Source organism: Microcaecilia unicolor, chromosome 3, assembly GCF_901765095.1.
Source record: "Microcaecilia unicolor chromosome 3, aMicUni1.1, whole genome shotgun sequence".
NCBI classification, from domain to species: Eukaryota; Metazoa; Chordata; class Amphibia; order Gymnophiona; family Siphonopidae; genus Microcaecilia; species Microcaecilia unicolor.
Window position 1 is genome coordinate 249,584,151 of NC_044033.1, and position 23,600 is coordinate 249,607,750.

Consider the following 23,600-nt stretch of genomic DNA (forward strand, 5'->3'; position numbering starts at 1 on the left):
AAGGTGATTGAAAAGTGATCAGACCTGTGGTGTTACTTTGTGTCTGTCTGAAGTGGCTAAGTTGGGTGGTGGTGGTGGCAGCTAGGCAATTGGTGATTTCTTTAGCATCCTCACCAAACCAGTCCAGAACCTGTGGGTTGTGCCTGTCAATGGGCATAAACTCACAAGTTCTGGTCCATTCAGGTGGGGACTAAAGGAAAGAAAATTAGCAGGTAAGACCTAAATTCTCCTGATTGTAATCTTGAGAGGAAATGGACCAAAATATGTAGAACGAGTTAGATGGTGATGCATTTGTTAAGCCCTAAAGACAGGGAAGGGTAACGTAAATGATGTTGCAGATACAACCTTGGCCACCTTTCTAGGCAGACTGCGTGGGACATGTTGGTCTTTATTTGCTGTCATTAACTATGTTATTGTGTCATGATACATTTGATGATGACAGGAAAGGAACATTATACATAAATCACATTTTTCTATTCTCCATTACTGTCCAGCAAGAGCTGCCCAGCTTCCATCCAGCTGCAACTGTGTCCTGAGGAAGACAAGCTGATTATTGCCAGCACCAACCTTCTTCACAACCACGACTTACCAGATACAGATGTCCCGCTTCAGGTTAAGAGAAACAGAGTGACCTATCCGTCACGCCTCCCAGCACAAATGGCAAATGACATCTCCTGGAAGTTTCTACAGCCAAATGACTTGAAAAAGCTCCAGGGACTACGCTCTGCAGTGTTCGAGGAGCGAACACTTGTCCTCAAGGAACTGGAGGCTCTGTTTCATTCTGATCCCGACATCAAAGCAAAGTTGGTGTTTTTGGAGGGCAAACTTCTCATCAAGAGCCTCTTCCTTATGACCTCTTACATGCAGCATGTTGCCCAGAAATTTCCTAGTTACCTCTTCGTGGACTGCATCTCCTCTTTTAGCCCTGGATTTGATTTCTACACTGTCTTCTGCGAAGCAGAGGGTCTGGCATGGAAGGTGTGTGCCTACTGCTTTGTGAAGAAGGGTTCAGTGGACACTTTAAGGTTCATCATGGTCTCCATTTTGCAGAGCAGTCCTACCATGAAGAGCCAAGTCAAACAAGTAACAGTGAATCCTGAGATCTCGGATATCCTTGACTTGCAAGTCCTCATACCCCACGCCACGGTGAGATATTGTAGGCCATTAATTTTGGAAAATTTGTATTGTAAAGTGTCTCACCTGGACACTACTGCAAAGGCCCACGTGAAGAACATTTTGCACATCTTGGTCCACACCTTGTCACCCAAGGACTATGATCGGTATCTAACCGAGCTGAAAGCCGTCTCTCCTGCCGAGGTCTTCCAGTACTACCATGAGATGTGGCACCCACGCAGGAAACTGTGGATAGAAAAAGATGTCAGGACAGAAGTTGCAGAGCATTCCATACAAGTCTCTGTGCATGCCACTCACCAGGCTCTCATGGACCAGCTGGGCAGCAAACCCACCTTACACCGCTGCCTTCAGGTAGTTCTCGTGGGTTACATAGCAGGGTCGACTGTTACCGAATCATCTCAGGAATTTAGCTCCAGAACATACATGACTCCATTATTCACAATCAAGGTAAAATCATCTTTCCTTATTGTCCACACCAAATCAGTCCAGACTAGTAGGTTATGTCCCCCTGCCAGCTGATGGAGCCAGAGAAAAACAGCTCAAAGCTGACTTCACTCTCCTTATAGGAGGAGGCTCCTCGGTATTTCTCTGGCTCCAGCAAATGGTGCAGTAAGATCCAAAGTTAACATTTTCACGAGGACCACCAACAGTCTTTGTATTAGTTTTATATTGGTGAAGTTCTAGGTTTTGGTAATATACTGACTATTCTGAGTGGTTGAGCATCTGATTAGTTGGTAATGATGCATGGATTTGCACTAAGGCTATGCCAGACAATTCCAGCCCCTGCAATGAAAACCAGACCAGTTTTCAGCATATGTGCAATAAAGTACACATGGGAGATATTTGCATGCACTGATACACTTCATTCGTCTTTACTGCGACTATCCTGAAAAGCAGGCCAGTTTGCAGCCTTTGGGAATCAGATTTGCTCACCACTGTTCTAAGGAGCTGAGGAGGAGCTTGGCTCTTTGCATGCACAGCCCACACTTCATAACCTAAAGCTAGGCGCCGGGATGATGCACACAGAGTTTGAGTTCAAGAATGGCAGTTGTGCGTGCAAGTCTGACTTTAGATATGAGCAGTTACACTAGGTCAATGGCTGGGGTTAATGCCCGTGCTTAACTGTAGGCAGTTAGGTGTGTAAATGCTAGTATTCTGTAACTTGCACACACATCTGCCTGATACACCCCCAGTCCACCTGTGCAGCTGCTTGGAATTGCGTAGAATAGGCACACAACTTACAGAATACCAACTATGGACAGTTACATGCACAACAGCCAAGTAACACTAATTAGTACAAATTATAGCCAGTTAGTAGATAATTATGTCATTAAGTTATACACACAATTGACTTTATTCTATGACTAGTTCATGCAGCTTTCTAGAATTACTGATTAGGTAAATAATCTAATGAGGTTTCAGGCAAATTCTACAGATAAAATCTTGATCCCAGAGCTACCCTTACATCCGATCTGTGAGCTCCTTGGTTAAATCTCTGCTTCCCTTTCTTTTTAAAGTTAAAAGTGCAGGTAGAAAAGAAATTCTCTTTTTAATCACAATGAAGGTTGTAACGTTAGACTGACACTGAGCTCTCTTACTGGATTCTCTGCAGATTTATTTATTTATTTATTTTTGGTAAATTTATACCCCACATTATCCCACAAAAGCAGGCTCAATGTGGCTTACAATATTACAGATGGTTACAATTCGGGGAGGGTACAGAATCAATAAAGTCAGTGAGAGGGGTAAGAACATGTGGATAAGACAGGGGTGCATGCTGGGTAAGTGTAATCGGTGGTCGTGGGTACGGCCGATATGAGGAAGACTAAGTTTTAGTAATGTCGGTGGGATAAGCATTCTTGAATAAAAACGTCTTTAAGGATGACTTGAAGAGCTGGTGGTCATCAGTCTCTTTCAGCTGCCTTGGTAGCACATACCAAGATTTCGGGCTGACGTAAGAGAAGGTTGATGCAAAAAGTAATTTATATTTGACATTTTTGCAACTTGGATAGTGTAAGTTGAGGAAGGATCGAGCAGCCACAGAAGCATTTCTAGAAGGTAGATGTATCAAATCTAGCATATAGGCAGGGGCGTCCCCATAAATTATCTTTGTGCCAACGAACAGATTTTGAAGGTAATATGGTCTTTAATGGGAAGCCAGTGTAGAATAAAACGAAGTGGGTAAGCACGGTCAAAGCGTGACTTGCCCAATATTAGCCTTGCAGCAGTGTTTTGAGCTGTCTGGAGATTGTGATACCTTTCATGGGAGCATCGTTAAAATTTTCCAAAGATAACGAGGGGCATGATCTTTAGACTTGAAGAACCTTTTAAATTCATGTTAGTGTCAGCTGTGAGCAGTTTTTACATTAGTTTCCGAACCTGCAAAGAATCCAGTTTTCTTTTGGCCCTTTACACTGAGTTATTAATGTTGGAGAGTCTTGATGACGTCTGGCATGGGCCACTGTTGTTTGGCTCAATAACAGGAGCAAAACACATGAAATATTACAACATTTACACCTCGACATCTAAACTACATGTCTGCTGTTTTCAGTAAATGTAAAGGAAGAACCTCTTAGGAAATCCGTTTTTCTCTTTCTCCCCACCATTCAGACAGATGATGCAACAGCTTCTCCAGAGGAAGACTTGTTTCAGCTCCCCGGAGAGCATAGCCCTTGTGAAACACAGGTAAAGAGAGACCTCTAGGGTAAAACACTTGGAAGATCTATGCTAGAGAATGACAATGGGATGGGGACCCGTTGTAACCACGGGGACGGGAACAGAGCTCAGAGGGACACAGCCCGTGGGGATGGGGACAAACTATGTCCCTGTGTTATCTTCTACTTTGAAGGCTGGTAATGAACTGGACTGTTATTTATGTTTAAGTGATGCAAACAACAATATTTTGATTTTTTGGAAAAACAGCAAACATGCTGGCCACAAAATTTGCATGGGGGATCCTGTACATCACATCTTCTGGGAAGACATCTTCTATTTTAGGAAGGACTGTGGAAGTCAGGAGAGCTAGATTGAATCCTGAGGTGGTTGATGACTTCTTATTCATCCACAGATTAAAAAATCATAACAGTGCTTAATAGGTCATATTTATTCCCTCTGGGACATACAGAACGGGTTGTATTTTGTACCCCTGAACATTTTAACAGGGTGGATTAGGATTTCTTGGGGTAGTAGAAGTCAGCTATTGTTGGGGTTGGAAGGGTGGGGCTGGGGGGGGGGGGGTTATTATAGTTGCTCATTGTTATTATTGTTTGCTATTTATGATTTATAAACAACAGTTGCACAGCATTTTGTTCCTTTTTATACTTCAATAAAAAGATTTAAAAATAAAATCATAAGTGTTTGAGGCTTCTGCAGATGAGGACAGAGCCCACGGAGAGGGGACGGGTACGGAACCTGCAGAGATGGGGTGGGGATGGAGATAGAACTAACAGGGATGAGGACAAACTTTGTCTCCCGTGTCATTCTCTAATGTATGCCCAGACTCCAGCTGTAAGGCCTAGCAGGTTTGACAGTACTCTTTCCGTATCATCTGATTAGCCAAAGAGTATCCTTGGAGATGCATAGAACTCAGCATTTCAGTCTACCCACAGTGCCCTGCAAAAAAATCAGTAAATACATTACGATGTCACTTAGCACGGAGGGAGATCATTTATATGTGTCTTGCCTGCAGGTAGGCGGGTTCTGTCTGTTTTAGTATGATTACTCATTCCTTAATGTCAAGATCTTCCTTCCACTATCAGGAATTGTCAGTTTACTTCTTCTCCCATGTTAAACTAGATTCTTGCAGATTCTATATTGCTCCTGGTGAGATGATGTGATCTGGGACATCAGGCTCCAGCTTAGAGCAGGTCATTTCCTTCACCTCTGTATTCTGCCCCCTTGGTTCCTGAGATGCAGCATATAGAAGCAACCTATATATATATATATATATATATGCGCAGTAAATACCAGCACTGTCACACAGTCTGTCTTCAGTGGGGTCTTCAAGAACGTCATTTGTTTTTCTGTGTTATGTCCTTCCTGCCTTGTGTTTCTCTGATGTTTAGTCCCTGTCTGATTCTGTTTGGGTTTCTTATACCATTGTCCTCCCAGCAACCTCTATCCTCATACCCATACTGCCTTTCTGTGGTACAGCTAAATCAGTTTACATATTATATACAGGTACTATCTCTGTCCCCAGTGGACTCACAATAAAGGGTTAAACGACTTGCCCAGCGTCACAAGGAGCTGCAATGGGAATCAAACCCAGTTCCCCTGCTTCTCAGCCCACTTCACTACCCTTTGGCTCCTCCTCCTCCACTCTACTTAATCATGGTTGTTGTGCTTGCTCTTCCATTCCAAAGGCTTCACCTACAGGGTCCTTTACACTTGCTAAGTAGCTAATGGTTAGAGCAGTGGGCTGAGAACCAGGGGAACTAAGTTCAGTTCCCACTGCAGCTCCTTGTGATCCTGGGCAAGTCACTTAAACCTCCACTGCCCCAGGTACAAAACTTATTGTGAGCCCACTAGGGACAGAGAAAGTACCTGTATATAATGTAAACAGCTTTGATTGTACCACAGAAAAGCAGTATATCAAATGCATTAGCCTAAACCCTTGTAACTCTTTCCTGGGTATGTGGTCTCTGCCTGCATTTCCCCACAGCCTCCCTAACTGTCTGTGCAGAAAAAGAAAAAAATGCACACAGTTGGCCAAAAATAATAGCATTGCATTCCATACATAAAAAATACAGACCTATTGTGTGCACTTTTTTTTTCTTAATATTGTGGGGTGTACCAGCCTTTCTGTTTTTGTAAATTTTTGTGCAGAATATAGATTTTGTCACAGTGATAATAATTGGCACATTGTACTTGGACAGATCTCCGAGGAGGCCATGGACGAACCGTTGGAGCAGAGCGAATTTCACAGCTGGTGTGACTTCAGCTCTTTCTTGGAGACTTGGTGCTTGAAAAAAAAAACGACCTTCAGCATTCGGCAATCAGTGCCTCTGAAGAACGACCACCTGAGCCCGGACCCTGATCTAGCGAATACCCTGAAGTACCGTAGCGTAATCATGGGTTGCAGTGTTAGGTATGTTGAGTAGCTCTGATTCTTCTAGGATTCTTGTATTTTATTCCTGAACGTGTGTCCAGATACTCACCCAGCATAACTATGGTAATATTTTAGGGTCAAAAATGATGGAGGTTGTTCAGCACTGGTTTATCTGTGATGATGTAGTCTTGTAAAATGTGATACGAGTGAAACATGACAGATGTATTTTGAGATGGAAAGAATGAGTCGGGGGGGGGGAGGGGGGATTTTATAATTTGACACCATGGTGTTCTTTGCCTCATGGCACACACACTGAGCACCAGTTTTTTAATGACTGCTGTGTGCACAGATGCAGAAAGGCGTAAACCTGCAGTTATACATCCAAAGATGGATGTGCTCACTTACACCAAATCAGTGGCAGGCATAATGGGTGCACCAAGTGCTACGTGTCACACGCGTAACTTAGTGTTCTGTAACTTACACATATAAATGTGAAAACAAAAAAACAGCACCACAGGCCTTTAAAAATGGAATACAGTTCTTTAATGAATGAGCCTTGACAAAAAGACCCGACACGGGCTGTGTTTTGTCAAGGCTCATTCATTAAAGAACTGTGTTCCATTTTTAAAGGCCTGTGGTGCTGTTTTTTTGTTATATCCAAATTACATATAAATGTGAGACACACCCATGTCCTGCCCATGTGTACACCCCTTCATGCAGCTAATGCGCTACTTTTTAGAACAGATTATACCAATCTGGCCTCAGACTGCACAAGTTGCTCGTCCACCATCTGCTAGAGACTGAGAATGTAGTGGCTGGCTGAAAGTTGGCACAGTGCTATTATACAGGTAGCAGATTTTATGTTCTCCGTCTCCATCTGCAAGTAGGCAAGCATAACCCAAGTGTCAGAGTCTGGAGTGCCTAAAGGAAAGAAAATTAAGGTAATGCCTGATTTCTCCTAATACAACAGGAAAATTGTGCATGGATCTGCACATTAGCTTATGAGCCACTTAATTGCAATTAATGTTAATTGTTGTACTTAATTGGCAATAATTAAAATTTCTGCATGCATCTCTCCACAAACTATTCTATTTAATACCATGCACCTAAATCCCACAGGGAGCCTTTTACAAAGCTGTGCTAGCGTTTTTAGCTTGCGGTAAAAATCAGCTGACAGTAAATTCTGAAATGCCCATAGGAATATAATGGGCATCTCAACGTTTACCACCAGCTGATTTTTACCACTAGCTAAAACGCTAGTTCGGTTTTGTAAAAGGCCCCCTTAGTGTGTAACTCAAAAGTGGTTGTGGCCAGGAAACTGGCAGCAGCGTTCCTAAAAGTTGAGTGCGAGGTTATAGAATAGCTGCATTTGTGCGACAAAATGCCTGGCGTTGGGTACCGATGTTTATAGCAGGTTTCAGCTGACATAAATACCACCACCCGGTTTTTGGCACAGAAATGAAGTCTAAACTATTCTATAAACGGTGCTCAACTCAGAATGCCATTTATAGAATAGTGCTTCGCACCGAATTTTTCCAGTGCTGAAATCTTGGCACCGTTTACAGAATGCCCTCCATGGTGTATAATATGCCCGTAAGTGCCAATTATCTTGGCTGTTACACACACTGTTATAGGCTTGCCCTTTGGATGCCTTGATGATGTAAAGGAAATCATCATGCCTGAATAAAAAATCCCTAATGATATTATTGGCATTTACTTGTCCATTTTGTGTTTTAAGAGGATATGTTCGATGGTGACTCTGGAAGTAGCATAGACTTGCAAACGTGACGAAAATAATTGATGATGTGGACATTATAAGCATAGGGCAGTCTTGAAATTAGATGGATAACTAATGATCTGTTGATTCTTTCCCAGCAAGAACTGTCCAGCTGTCATCAACCTGAAACTGAGTCCTCAAGAGGACAAGCTCATTCTTGCCAAAACAGTGCTTCGTCACAACCATGACAATGTTGGGGCTAATATTACCCCTGCGGTCGCAAGAAGCAGGCTGGCATCTCCTCTGTGTCAGCCCACCAAAATCATCACAAATAACATCTCCAAGAAGTTTTTGGAACGAAGCGATTTGTGCAAATTGCAGAAGTTCCACCCTGCCCCGTTCGAAGACTGGACTCAAATCCTGAATCAGTTGGACGCCCTCTTTGTTTCCGATCCTGGGGCTAAGGTCAAGTTAGTCTTCATGGAGAATAAACTTTTGGTGAAGAATGTCTTCATTATGACCTCCCACATGCAGGAAATGGTTCAGCGTTTTCCTGGATATCTCTATGTGGACCTCTTGTCACGTTTTGGAAGCCTTATCGATTTATATACAGTCTATTGTGAAGATGACAATTCGGAATGGAGGGTGTGCGGAAAGTGTATTGCACGAAAGAGCAGATCATCAAATTTACGGTTTCTTATGGTTTCTGTTTTGCAGAGCACTGAGAACTTGACTAACCACGTTAAATATGTAACAGTGAACCCAGAGATTCAGGATCCCCTAGATCTTGAACCACTAATACCCTTTGCTTCACTGAGGTATTGTATGCCATTGGTCTTGGAGATCCTGTATGAGAAAATTTCTTTCTTCGGTTCTGCGGCAGAAGTTCAGATTAAGAACTTTTTGCACATCCTGGCTCACACGTGCTCTCCTAGTGTCTATGGCCGATATTTGAGTGAGTTGAAGTCTGCCTGTCCTGCAGAATTTTTCCAGTACTATTATGAGACTTGGCACCCACACAGAAAAATGTGGATCAAAAAGGACAACAGAAGTCAGATTGCAGAGAGCAACATTTGTACGTTAGTTAAGTCTGAACACCAGGCACTCAGAGCTCGTGTAGACCCATCTTCCTCCCTGTACCATTGCCTTCAGGTGATTCTCAATGTTAGCACAATGGCACTGGGTGCAACTTCACCTTCCCGCCTCCAGGCATCACTATCTATGCTAGACACATCTCCCACATTTGCACTCCGGCAGGTATGGCTTTTCATTCTCATTGAGAGTCATTCTTTGATATGCAATGACTGGAAGGTGGTGGGGAAGTGAAGTGTGGGGTGATACTTGATAGATAAAAGTAAAGTACAAAGCACCCTCACAAAGTAGCTCTATACCAATTTTGATATTGTCTTTAACGATAATGGGAGCTTTATGAAAAATGAGCAGTTGGGTTGTAAGTCCTTGGTTTGTTCTGGCCGTTGTTAGGCATTTAGGATTAGATACTGTATATGGCACTGAACAAAATAAGCGCTGTTCTATAAACAGCACCAAGTTGGGTGCCAGTTGAAACCTGGTGTAAATCCCTGTGCCTAAATTAGGCGCAGATCAGGCATATTCTGTAACTGTGCATAAATTCTTCGAACACCCATGCCCCCTTCCATGGCCACACCCCTTTTCAGATCTGCACACTAGAATTTACACATGCATCTATGTAGAATACACCTAGCAAGATGTACGCATACATTCTGATAGTTGCCAGTTAGTATCGATAATTCATGAGCACCCAATTACCAGCGTTAATTGGTTTGTTATTCAAGTAAATTGCATGCGGGAAATTGGGCCCACGCCCAGTTTTGAGCATTATATATAGAATCCAGAGGTCAGTGGGTTTTATAGAGAGAATGACCGTTTCCTTAGCATCCTCACCAGACCAGTCCAGAACCTATGTAGTTGTGTCCATCAACCAGCGGCGGACACAACACACAGGTTCTGGTGTGGTGGGACTAAAGGAAAGAAAAATAAGTAAACTCTAATTTCTTCTCTCTGAGACCTTATATGTATGCCAAAATTTAATCTTCTTGGTTAACAGTAAGTTAAATGCACTGTTCGCCACCATAACTCCCCACCCGGTGGCTCTTCCACTTATTCTCGTGGAGGCCATTATCTAAAGTAAATCACCTGTACGGTCCATCCAGTCTGCCTAACAAGATAAACTCATTATTTGCGTCTTTGGGTTTGGGGGTGAGTAGGATGTTTCCTTTCTCCTTCGGGAAAAGTCCATTTTGTAGCATATAGTTCACGTGATTTGTTTAGGTAAACACAAAGGAATCCTGTTTAGAAGAAATGGTTCTGCGGAATCTCAGCGGAGATTGGGTAGCGATGCCGGTAATTGGGGAAACAAAACGGGAGCTGGGCAGACCTACGGTCTACGCCCTGATTATGACTGAATAGATATGGATGGGCTGGAGTGTAAATTTTAAGGGGCTTCGACGTTAGCTTCTGAACTTAGTACAAGAACAATGCTGGGCAGACTTCTAAGGTTTGTACCCTGAGAAAGGCAAGGACAAATCAAACTCGGGTATACATATAAAGTGTCTTGTTGGGCAGACTGGATGGACTGTACAGGTCTTTATCTACTGTCATTTACTATGTTACATGGTATGCGATACTTTATATGTATACCCAAGTTTGATTTGTCCTTGCCATTTTCAGGGCACAGACCGTAGAAGTCTGCCCAGCACTGTTCTTGTGCTAAAAGTTCTGAAGTTAACGTCGAAGCCCCTTAAAATTTACACTCCAGCCCATCCATATCTATTCAGTCACGATCAAGGCACAGACCATAGAAGTCTTCCTAGCACTGGTTTTGCTTCCCAATTATTGTTATTGCCACCCAATCTCCACTAAGATTCCGTGGATCCATTCCTTCTAAACAGGATTCCTTTGTGTTTATCCCATGCATGTTTGAATTCCATTACCATTTTCATCTCCACCACCTCCAGTGGGAGGGCATTCTATGTATCCACTACCCTGCCCGTGAAAAAATACTTCCTAACATTACTCCCGAGTCTGCCCCCCTTCAACCTCAATTCCTGTCCTCTAGTTCTACTGCCTTCCCATATGCAGAAAAGGTTTGTTTGCAGATTAATACTTTTCAAATATTTGAACGTCTGTATCACATCACCCCTGTTTTTCCTTTCCTCCGAGGTATACATGTTCAGGTCGGCAAGTCTCTCCTTGTACGGTTTGCAGCACAAATCTCATACTGTTTTTGTAGCTTTTCTTTGCACCGCTTCCAGTCTTTTTACATCTTTAGCAAGATACGGCCTCCAAAACTGAACACAATACTCCAAGTGGGGCCTCACCAATAACTTGTAGAGAGGCATCAACACTTCCTTTCTGCTGGTTATACCTCTCGGGTTATACAGTGGTGGAAATAAGTATTTGATCCCTTGCTGATTTTGTAAGTTTGCCCACTGACAAAGACATGAGCAGCCCATAATTGAAGGGTAGGTTATTGGTAACAGTGAGAGATAGCACATCACAAATTAAATCCGGAAAATCACATTGTGGAAAGTATATGAATTTATTTGCATTCTGCAGAGGGAAATAAGTATTTAATCCCTCTGGCAAACAAGACCTAATACTTGGTGGCAAAACCCTTGTTGGCAAGCATAGCGGTCAGACGTCTTCTGTAGTTGATGATGAGGTTTGCACACATGTCAGGAGGAATTTTGGTCCACTCCTCTTTGCAGATCATCTCTAAATCATTAAGAGTTCTGGGCTGTCGCTTGGCAACTCGCAGCTTCAGCTCCCTCCATAAGTTTTCAATGGGATTAAGGTCTGGTGACTGGCTAGGCCACTCCATGACCCTAATGTGCTTCTTCCTGAGCCACTCCTTTGTTGCCTTGGCTGTATGTTTTGGGTCATTGTCGTGCTGGAAGACCCAGCCACGACCCATTTTTAAGGCCCTGGCGGAGGGAAGGAGGTTGTCACTCAGAATTGTACGGTACATGGCCCCATCCATTCTCCCATTGATGCGGTGAAGTAGTCCTGTGCCCTTAGCAGAGAAACACCCCCAAAACATAACATTTCCACCTCCATGCTTGACAGTGGGGACGGTGTTCTTTGGGTCATAGGCAGCATTTCTCTTCCTCCAAACACGGCGAGTTGAGTTCATGCCAAAGAGCTCAATTTTTGTCTCATCTGACCACAGCACCTTCTCCCAATCACTCTCGGCATCATCCAGGTGTTCACTGGCAAACTTCAGACGGGCCGTCACATGTGCCTTCCGGAGCAGGGGGACCTTGCGGGCACTGCAGGATTGCAATCCGTTATGTCGTAATGTGTTACCAATGGTTTTCGTGGTGACAGTGGTCCCAGCTGCCTTGAGATCATTGACAAGTTCCCCCCTTGTAGTTGTAGGCTGATTTCTAACCTTCCTCATGATCAAGGATACCCCACGAGGTGAGATTTTGCGTGGAGCCCCAGATCTTTGTCGATTGACAGTCATTTTGTACTTCTTCCATTTTCTTACTATGGCACCAACAGTTGTCTCCTTCTCGCCCAGCGTCTTACTGATGGTTTTGTAGCCCATTCCAGCCTTGTGCAGGTGTATGATCTTGTCCCTGACATCCTTAGACAGCTCCTTGCTCTTGGCCATTTTGTAGAGGTTAGAGTCTGACTGATTCACTGAGTCTGTGGACAGGTGTCTTTCATACAGGTGACCATTGCCGACAGCTGTCTGTCATGCAGGTAACGAGTTGATTTGGAGCATCTACCTGGTCTGTAGGGGCCCGATCTCTTACTGGTTGGTGGGGGATCAAATACTTATTTCCCTCTGCAGAATGCAAATAAATTCATATACTTTCCACAATGTGATTTTCCGGATTTAATTTGTGATGTGCTATCTCTCACTGTTACCAATAACCTACCCTTCAATTATGGGCTGCTCATGTCTTTGTCAGTGGGCAAACTTACAAAATCAGCAAGGGATCAAATACTTATTTCCACCACTGTACCTCTCTCTATTTAGCCTAGCATCCTTCTGGCCACGGCTGCCGCCTTGTCGCATTGTTTCTTCACCTTCAGATTCTTGGACATCATCACCTCAAGGTCCCTCTCCTGAGTTGAGCTTACTAATCTTTCCCCTCCTATCCAGAATCTCTTTTTTGGGTTTCTGCACCCCAAGTGCATCACTCTGCACTTCTTGGCATTAAATCTTAACTCGGTTATATTTGTCTGGGTTCTGTATTATTCTGTCTCCTGGTGTCTACACTAAATCCTCTTGCATTGTCACCAGTCTGTTCTAATCTAATTTTTTTAGTGCTCAGTGTAAATAAAGTGCATGCCACATGAAGTTCAGCCACCTCTTATTGCACAATATCGTCATACATCATTGCACCAGCCTCCTACCTCCTATCATTTCGGGTCTTGCTGATCTCAACCTCTTCAGATGACACTATTCAGTGTCCAGATAAACCAGAATTTAAATGTTCAACAGTGTATAATGCATCACAATTTTCTTCTTAAATAACTTGACACAATGACTTAGTTTTGAATGGTAGTATGCACTGGCCAATTTCTGCGGTGGATTTCCCTCCTGTGCTTCAGTGATTCCAATCTTACACATTCAAACTGAAAACTTTTTTGTTTCCTTCTGCCTTCTCTCATATATCTACTTGTCCCGTTCTCTACATGGTGCTACGTTTTGCCCTCCAATGACGTCTTCAGGAGAAAGGCATTTTGAACAGATGTCGCTGCAATCTCCACTCAACTGCCAGAAAACGCCGGCAATGCACTCTTAACAGCAATAACTTCTGAGCAGTTTACAATAATAAAAAAATAAAATAGTAAAAAAAAAAAACCAAAAGAAGAGAAATGTTGTAAAGAATATAAATGTTACAAATATATTATAAAAGTAGAAACAGAAGATTAAAAGAAAAAAAATATTATTTTCATCCTTTTGTGTCAGAGCCAGTGGTATCCTTGACACAAATGTTATGAAAAGTTAATTAGTCAAAGACTGTTTGATAGAGGAAAGCTTTTGTTTGAACTTAGATTTTCTGTCGCAAATATTTTGGCGAGGAATTCCATAGTTTTGAGGCTGTCACTAAAAGTTACAAAATAATTATGAATGCCAAGGTGCGTTTCTACAAATTAGATTTTTTTTTTTTCTTTCTTTTTGTAGTCTTCTGAATCCACCAGAGAGGATGAGCTGGATCAAACGGAGTTCTCCAGCTGGGAGGATTTCTGTTCGTTCCTGGATGCCTGGTGTGAGGATCGGAAGCTGATGTTCACAGTACGCCAGTCAGCGACCTTGACCGAGGAAGAAATAAGCCAGTGTCCATCAGGTGCCGTGCTGGCCCAGTGCTTGAAGTACAGCTTGGTTCTGCTGTTTTGCACCAGGTACAGTCGCAGAGAAATTGGGGAGGGAATTTGTGGGTAGTATGGCTTTTTTGTTTTAGTTTGAACTATCGAAACTAACATTTAATTATTTAAAAAATTTACAGCCCATACAGTTGACAGTTCTTGGCGGGAGACATGTTATACATACACAGTTTATAAAAACACATAGACAAGATGGACAGATTATTACACATCCTATTTAATAATTTGCACCTCCAATATTCCATGTCTGGCTGCCTGGGTTCGAAACATCTCCTGACGTCAGCCAGCCTCCAGCGTTCTATTCCCCCTCACTGTCCCGCCCTTACGTCAAAATGTAATGACGTCAGAGGGCGGAACAGTGAGAGGGAAGGGAACGCTGGAGGCGAGCTGACGTCAGGAGGGATGTTACGAATGGAACAGAAGCCAGCGCCAGCCAGCCAGAGAACGTTCAGGTACAAATCGAGGGGAGGAGAGAATCGAGGGGAGGGAGGTAGGGAGAGAGGAAGGGGAGGGCAGGGCAGAGGAGAATTGATGGACATGGATGGGATGGGAGGACAGTAGAGGAGAGAATCGCAGGGCACGGATGGGAGGGCAGGGAAGAGGAGAATCGCTGGTCATGGAGGGGAGGGAAGAATTGATGGACATGGAGGGGAGGGCAGGGGAGAGAGAAAAAAAAAAGCTTCCATATCATCAAGCTGATCAATCCATAGACTGGTGGGTTGTGTCCATCTACCAGCAGGTGGAGATAGAGAGCAAACTTTTGCCTCCCTATATGTGGTCATGTGCTGCCGGAAACTCCCCAGTATGTTCTCTATCTCAGCAGGTGGTGGTCACACACAGCAGCAGCTCTGGCTAGGCCTCCAAGCCTAATTTTTAGGTTTTGTTGAGTGCCTGGGGTTGAGGGCTCTTCTTGAGCAAATGCAAACCTGGTGGCGCCAGGTCCCTCCTTTTCTCCCCCCTCCCGCTGGCTCCGTTAAAAAAAAAAAAAAAATTTTGAACGTCCTTAAAGGCGTTTATTTCGACGTTTATTTAAACGTTTATTGCAGCATACTCAATGGGACACCAGGTCGTTACAGCTCGGAGCGGAAAGCAGGTAATTTTTACCTTTTTATAGCGGGCAGGGGGTTCCCCGATTGATCTCCACGTGGCATATGGCGTCGGAGGGCGAGGGCGCAAAGGGTCGCTCCCCGGATCGCTTCGGCGCTTCTAGAGGGGATGCGGGGGTATTAAAATCTGATTTGCCCTTGTTGGGTGACAGTTTCGTGACCGATGAGTGTCCCGGTCCTTCCTCCGGCGTGGCGGTTTTTCCCGCCATAAACGCCCATCCCCCGCTGCTCGCCTCCGCCATCTTGGCCGGCCACGCGGCTCGGACGGCTTCTTCGTGGGCCGCCCTTGAGGGAGACATTAATGCCATGGACGCCCTTAATTTGGGCGACGGCACCAAAGCGGCTAAAGTTAAGCGCCGTTTTTTCCCGCGCGGCTCCTTCGCGGAGTGTCGCGCCGGACGCCATTTTGGATGCGCAGCATGGCTCTCCCCCGCTCTTGCGAGCGCCGGTTGAGGGTGCGTCTAGGGCTGTAGCCCAGGCTGCGGAAGTGCACAGTCTGGGGGGTTTCTCCCCCGAGTTTGTCTTGCTGCTGCATCAGGCCTTCCTTATGCAAAACGCTGCCCCTGCTCCCTCGTTTGGTAAAGAGGTTGAGGTCCCCGGAGGTAAACGCCCTCGGGTTGATTCCCAGGCCTTGGAGGACCTTGTCTCCTCCGATGTAGATGAGGGCAGCGTATCTGAGTTCTCCCAACGGTCCTTTGCGGATTCCTTGGAGGAGACGGATCCCCGCTCGGTTGGAGCGGATGACCCCTCTGCAGCGCGGCTTTTTAGCTCAGAGGATTTGCCCAACCTGTTAGTGCAGGCCATGGGCATTTTGAAGATTTCCTCTCCGGAGGACGTCGCTCCCTCAGCCCCTGTTGGCTCTGCCATTATGCTGGGGACGAAACGCCCGCCTAGAACCTTCCACGTGCATGATGCTATGCACACCTTAATTTCGGCTCAATGGGATGTCCCGGAAGCGAGCCTCAAAGTGGCTAGGGCTATGTCCCGCCTCTATCCTTTGCCTGAAAGTGAACGTGAGGCCTATCTGTGGCCTACAGTGGATTTGTTAATCACTGCGGTGACTAAGAAAACGGCTTTGCCGGTGGAAGGTGGCACGGCCCTAAAGGACGCCCAAGACAGAAGATTGGAGGCGGCCTTAAGGTCGTCCTTTGAGGCGACTGCTTTAAGTTTGCAGGCCTCGGTTTGCGGTTCCTATGTGGCCAGGGCGTGCCTGACTATGGTGCAGCGGGCTTCCCCCTCGGATCATTCCTTGAGGGCTGATTGGCCGGCCCTGGAATCGGGCTTAGCCTATTTGGCAGACTTGCTGTATGATGTCTTGAGAGCCTCAGCTAAAGGCATGGCTCAGACAGTCTCTGCGCGGCGGTGGCTTTGGCTGAAACATTGGTCTGCTGACCACGCCTCTAAATCCCGCCTGGCTAGATTGCCTTTTAAAGGCAAGCTGCTCTTTGGGGTCGAGCTGGACAAAATCGTGACCGATCTCGGCACGTCTAAGGGCAAGAAGTTACCAGAGGTCAGGGCTCGGGCTAGTACTCGCCCCGGTACCTCCAGAGGACGGTTTCAGGAAGCCCGTCGGTACCGCCCGGGCAGGTCGGGCTCCTCTGCCCCCTCTTCCTTCAAGAGGAATTTCTCCCCCAAGCAGCATTCCTTTCGCAGAGACCGCCGTCCCGGAGGTGCTCCCTCCGGTCCTCCCCCAGGGTCTCGTACCCAATGACGGGGTCTTGGTCCACGCCCCAGTGCAGATTGGAGGACGGCTGTCCTCGTTTCTGGGCGAGTGGACCACAATAACTTTAGACGCTTGGGTGCTGGAAGTCATCAGAGACGGCTACAAGCTAGAGTTCTGCCGACCCTTAAGAGACGGGTTTGTACTCTCTCCCTGCAAGTCTCCGGTCAAAGCTGTGGCAGTGCAGCAGACCTTGGACAACCTGATCCGCCTGGGGGCGGTCGTTCCGGTGCCAGAAAATCAAATTGGCAAGGGACGTTACTCCATTTACTTTGTGGTACCAAAGAAAGGAGGTTCTGTCCGGCCTATCCTCGACCTCAAAGGGGTCAATCGGGCCTTGAAAGTGCGGCACTTTCGCATGGAGACTCTCCGCTCGGTTATAGCGGCAGTGAAGGCAGGAGAGTTCTTGGCTTCCTTGGACATCAAGGAAGCGTACCTGCATATTCCCATCTGGCCTCCTCACCAACGCTTTCTGCGTTTTGCAGTCCTGGGACGACACTTCCAGTTCAGAGCCCTCCCTTTCGGGTTGGCTACTGCTCCGCGGACCTTTTCCAAAGTAATGGTGGTCATAGCGGCCTTCCTGCGAAAGGAAGGAGTACAAGTCCATCCTTATCTGGACGACTGGTTGATCCGAGCCCCCTCTTATGCAGAGTGCGGCAAAGCTGTGGACCGGGTAGTTGCTCTTTTGAGCTCCCTGGGATGGATCATCAACTGGAAGAAGAGCCAGCTGCGCCCGACTCAGTCCCTGGAGTATCTGGGAGTTCGATTCGACACCCAGGTGGGCAGAGTGTTCCTGCCAGACAATCGGATTGTCAAACTTCAGGCTCAGGTGGACCAGTTCCTAGTAGCCTCTCCTCTTCGGGCTTGGGACTATGTGCAGCTGTTGGGCTCTATGACGGCCACGATGGAAGTAGTGCCCTGGGCCAGGGCTCATATGAGACCACTACAACACTCTGCTGCAGCGCTGGACTCCGATGTCGGAGGATTATGCTGTGCGCCTTCCCTTGGACCCAGCAGTGCGCAAGGCGCTGAGCTGGTGGATGCAGACAGACAAGTTGTCTGCGGGAATGCCTCTGGTGACCCCAGAGTGGATTGTCGTCACGACGGACGCCTCTTTGTCGGGCTGGGGAGCCCACTGCTTGGGAAGGGCAGCGCAGGGGCTCTGATCTCCTGCAGAGGCAAAGTGGTCTATCAACCTCCTGGAACTCAGAGCCATTCGGTTGGCGCTTTTGGAGTTCATCCCGGTACTGGCCTTGAAGCCAGTACGGGTCCTGTCGGACAATGCCACGGCTGTGGCCTATGTCAGCCGCCAGGGAGGTACCAAGAGCGCCCCTCTAGCCAAGGAGGCCATGAATCTATGCCAGTGGGCGGAAGCGAACCTGGAACAGCTGTCAGCGGCCCACATTGCTGGAGTCATGAATGTCAAGGCGGACTTTCTCAGTCGCCATACCTTGGAGCCCGGAGAGTGGAAACTATCGGCTCAGGCGTTCTTGGACATCACGAAGCGCTGGGGCCAGCCGAGCCTAGATCTGATGGCGTCATCGGCCAATCGCCAAGTGCCGCGCTTTTTCAGCAGAGGACGGGACCCTTGATCCCTGGGAGTAGATGCTCTTCTTCAACAGTGGCCGACACAAGAGCTTCTCTATGTGTTCCCGCCCTGGCCCATGTTGGGCAGGGTGCTAGACCGGGTGGCAAAGCATCCGGGCCGGATAATCCTGGTGGGTCCGGACTGGCCCAGACGTCCCTGGTATGCGGACTTGATCAGGCTCTCAGTCGACGATCCTCTGCGGCTGCCAGTGGAGCAGGGCCTGTTACATCAGGGTCCCGTGGTGATGGAGGATCCCTCCCCCTTTGGTCTTACGGCCTGGCTATTGAGCGGCAGCGTCTGAGAAAGAAGGGCTTCTCAGACAAGGTCATCGCCACTATGCTGAGAGCGAGGAAGCGCTCTACTTCTACTGCTTACGCCAGGGTTTGGCGTACCTTTGCAGCGTGGTGTGAAGCAGGTTCACTTTCTCCCTTCACTGCTCCAATTTCTTCAGTGTTGGCGTTCCTGCAAGAAGGTCTGGAGAAAGGCCTGTCGCTCAGTTCCCTTAAAGTCCAGGTAGCGGCTCTGACTTGCTTCAGGGGCCGCCTGAAGGGTGTTTCCCTGGCTTCACAGCCAGATGTGGTGCGCTTTCTCAAGGGAGTTAATCACCTGCGCCCTCCTCTGCACTCTGTGGTGCCTACATGGAATCTCAATCTGGTGCTAAGAGCATTGCAGAAGCCGCCTTTTGAACCCTTGTCGAGAGCATCTCTGAAAGACCTGACGTTGAAAGCAGTCTTTTTGGTGGCTATCACTTCAGCCAGCAGAGTTTCCGAGCTCCAGGCGCTCTCATGTCGAGAGCCTTTTCTGCAGTTCACTGAGGCAGGAGTGACTATTCGCACAGTGCCTTCCTTCCTGCCCAAGATTGTTTCTCGCTTCCATGTGAATCAGCAGCTCTGTCTCCCTTCCTTTCGTAGGGAGGACTACCCAGAGGAGTACTCTGCTCTCAAATATCTGGATGTGAGACGTGTCATCATCAGATACTTGGAAGTGACCAATGATTTCCGGAAATCGGATCATCTGTTTGTCCTGTTTGCAGGTCCTCGTAAGGGTCTGCAGGCTGCTAAGCCTACAGTGGCAAGATGGGTCAAGGAAGCCATTGCAGCGGCTTATGTGGCCGCGGGGAAGATGCCGCCTATCCAGCTGAAGGCTCACTCCACAAGAGCTCAGGCGGCCTCGATGGCAGAGGCCGGGTCCGTCTCCTTGGCAGAGATATGCAAGGCGGCAACTTGGGCATCGGCCCATACATTCTCCAAGCATTACCGCTTGACTGTGGCTGCTCGGGCGGAGGCCCGGTTTGGAGCCGCAGTGTTGCGGTCAGGGATTTCAATGTCCCGCCCTGGGTGAGTACTGCTTCGGTACATCCCACCAGTCTATGGATTGATCAGCTTGATGATATGGAAGGTAAAATTATGTATCATACCTGATAATTTTCTTTCCATTAATCATAGCTGATCAATCCATAGCCCCTCCCAGATATCTGTACTGTTTATATTCTGGTTGAATTTTAGGTTCAAGTTTAGTCTTCAGTTACTTCAGGAGGACTTCGTGTTCAAGTTTTTTCACTTGGATCCTACAAGAGTTGAGACGAGTTTGTGTAACAGTGAGCTGCTGCATTCCTCTCCCCTCCGTTTTACGGGGCTGGATTGAGACATAAATTCTGCCGGCACTCCCTCCCGCTTCGTGCGGCTGTAGGGCAGCTTTGTACCCCTCCCGCTTCGGCGGTGTTAGGGTCAGTCAGCTCCTCCCGCGGTTGCAGTTGCAGGATAAGCCAGATCCCCCCGCATCGGCGGGTGTGGTGTCCCTCTCCCGCTCCGCGGGGATGAGCTGGACGGATTCCCCTCCCCCACTTGTGTGGGGATGAGCTGGGTTAATTCCCCTCCCCCGTTTCGGCGGTGGTGAGCTGGGCAGAGTGTCCCTTTGTGGGTGTAATTCTCTAAGTGCTGAGTCCTGCGGATGGAGCTTTGATATCAACATACTGAGGAGTTTCCGGCAGCACATGACCACATATAGGGAGGCAAAAGTTTGCTCTCTATCTCCACCTGCTGGTAGATGGACACAACCCACCAGTCTATGGATTGATCAGCTATGATTAATGGAAAGAAAATTATCAGGTATGATACATAATTTTACCTTACATGACAGCCTTCCTAGGGCCTGTTTCATTGTTGAGGAAACGGGCATGGTACCACTAGTAATGCTATAAAACAAAATGTCATTCAGTCAGATCTTCGAAGACTTCTTTCCATAGCATCCTATCAGACCAGTTCAGGCAAATGGGTTGTGTGCCTTCACCAGTGGGTGCAGACAGAGGAAGAAGAAGAAAATAGTTTTGTGTCTTGCTCCTTAAGGGTATTATGCAGCATATAATGTTCAGTATTCCTCTGTCTCCCAAGCAGATGGATGACGGGCTAACAGCCATGTTCCTGACCTGGTTTCTAACTAGTTTCAGTTAAACTTTAACTACCCTTTTGGGTTTTTGCTCCTGTCTAAATTGACTGCCTTAAATCATGATTCCATGGGAGCCTTTTTCCATGTTTGGCAGCCCTATCGGGTGTGGAGGGCACACTCCCATAATCTGCATTTGCCAGCACGAGATTGGCTCTGGCCTAGTTCAGGTGTCTCTCCATTTGGTTGGAGAGAGTTGGGGGGATATTATCTGCTTGTTTGTGGACTTTTCGGATTGTTGTTCCTTGCACTTGGTTTCCTGTATTGCAGAGTTTCTATAGTATTGCTTATTGTTTTCAATAAAACACTTGTTAAAAAAAAAATAAGGCTTCCCCAACGGTATTCTCTATACAAAAGAAAAGTATCATCAGCATAAATCCTGAATTGTAACCCTAGGCAGCACAAAAATTTACACAATGGGATCATATAGATGTTAAAGGGCATGGTCGATACTGCCAAACCTTGAGGAATTCCAGTGGGCATTTCAAACCATGCAGATTCACAATTTCCCTCTACCACTTGAAATTTCCTAGACGTTAAATAAGAACCAAACCATTTTAATACAGTACCTTCTATACCAATAGATTTTAGTCTTCTCAAGGACTGGGCTGAGAACCCCTTCTCTAGAGTATTATTTTATTAGTCTCTAATAGCAGAAGGATTGGTGCTATCTTATAGACCTTCAAGGCATATGATTTTGAGAGTAAGACTCCACTTCATCAGATCAGTGGAATAGAAAATGATCTGAGTGAGCTAATTGTATTGAATTCAATGATATAGCAATGGTAAGCATAACTTGATAGCATGAATGGTTAGGTGTTCTGTCTGACAGTACATGACATTTTTTCCCTTTCTTTTCAGGAATAGCTGTCCTGCTTTCATTAAGCTACAGCTGTGTCCCCACAAGGAAAAACTCATCATCTCCGACACCAGCTTCGAACACAATCACGATCTTCCAGAGACAGATTTCGCCCCACCATTGAAAAGAAGTAAACTTGCATCCACAGTGGGCCTTCCTGTCCAGATCGCCAATAACATCTCCAGGAAATTCTTGGAACCTAATGACCTGAACACACTTCAGAGATTTCGATCTGGAGCATTTGAGGACCGGTCCCAGGTCCTGAGAGAATTAATCTCCCTCCTCCTTTCAGATCCCGATGCCAAGGTCAAGCTGGTATTTGAGGAGAATAAGCTGCAGGTGAAAAACATCTTCCTCATGACATCAAGCATGCAGCATATCGCTCGGTGTTTTCCACGCTATCTCTATATTGACTTTCTCTCTGGTTTCAGTCCAGGTTTTGATTTGTACGCTGTTCTCTGTGAAGAAGAGAATGTGGGGTGGACAGCATGTGCGTACTGCATTGCAAGGAAAGGAACATCGGAAAATTTAAAATTCATTGTGGTCTCTATATTTCAAAGCATCCCCATCCTGAACAGTCAAGTAAAACATGTGACGGTGAGCCCAGAAATTCAGGATCCTCTCGACATAGAAGACCTCGTACCTTGTGCCTCATTGAGATATTGCATGCCGCTAGTTTTGGACCTTCTCTATAATAAGATCTCTGAGATTAACTCAGCAGAGGAGGCTCAGATTAAGGATTTTTTGCATATCTTGTCCCACACACATTCACCTGCTGTCTACAATCAGGCCTTGAACGAGCTGAAAGCTGCCTGTCCTGATGAGGTCTTCCAGTATTATTACGAGACATGGCACCCGCGCTGGAAACTGTGGGCCGAAGAATACAACAGCATTCCAGACGCAGAGAGCAGTGTCAGCGCTTATGTGAAGCTGAAGCATCAAGCGCTCGCTGCCCAGATGGGCACCTCACCTTCCTTACACCGCTGCCTTCGGGTGGTTCTCGATGACAGCAAAACAACTTTGCGCATTACTGACTTTTCCCAGGCGCATCCATCTGGGCCCACCGTGAGCCCAGCAGTCATACAACAGGTAAAATCTCCACATGCTGTTTTGTATGGTTGAGTCTGGGGTTTATAGATCACTAGTGGAACCATGCCCGTTTCCTCAACAATGAAAGGGGTCCTAGGAAGGCTGTCATGTAAGCTTTTTTTCTCTCTCTCCCCTCCCCTGCCCTCCCCTCCATGTCCAGTGATTCTCCTCTTCCCTGCCCTCCCATCTGTGTCCCGCGATTCTGTCCTCTACTGTCCTTCCATCCCATCCATTCTCCCCTGCCCTCCTCTCCCTCCCTCCCCCCGATGTCCCGTGATTCTCTCCTCCCCTTGATTTGTACCTGAACATTCTCTGGCTGGCTGGCGCTGACTTCCGTTCCGTTCGTAACATCCCTCCTGACGTCAGCTCGCCTCCAGCGTTCCCTTCCCTCTCACTGTTCCGCCCTCTGACGTCATTATGTCTTGACACGAGGGCGGGACAGTGAGGGGGAATGGAACACTGGAGGCTGGCTGACGTCAGGAGATGTTACAAACCCAGGCAGCCAGATATGGAA

At 46.7% G+C, this 23,600-nt stretch overlaps 1 protein-coding gene across 1 annotated transcript in view; it reads left to right on the forward strand.

Moving 5' to 3' along the window:
* LOC115464593 overlaps window positions 1–23,600 on the forward strand; it is a 40,357-nt gene that overhangs the window by 3,715 nt on the left and 13,042 nt on the right. The window contains exons 3-8 of the mRNA XM_030194956.1: window positions 495–1,581; window positions 3,745–3,819; window positions 6,009–6,220; window positions 8,057–9,155; window positions 14,083–14,300; window positions 22,000–23,086. Of these exons, the coding sequence (XP_030050816.1) occupies window positions 495–1,581; window positions 3,745–3,819; window positions 6,009–6,220; window positions 8,057–9,155; window positions 14,083–14,300; window positions 22,000–23,086 (3,778 nt within the window). The remainder of the gene's footprint in view (window positions 1–494; window positions 1,582–3,744; window positions 3,820–6,008; window positions 6,221–8,056; window positions 9,156–14,082; window positions 14,301–21,999; window positions 23,087–23,600) is intronic.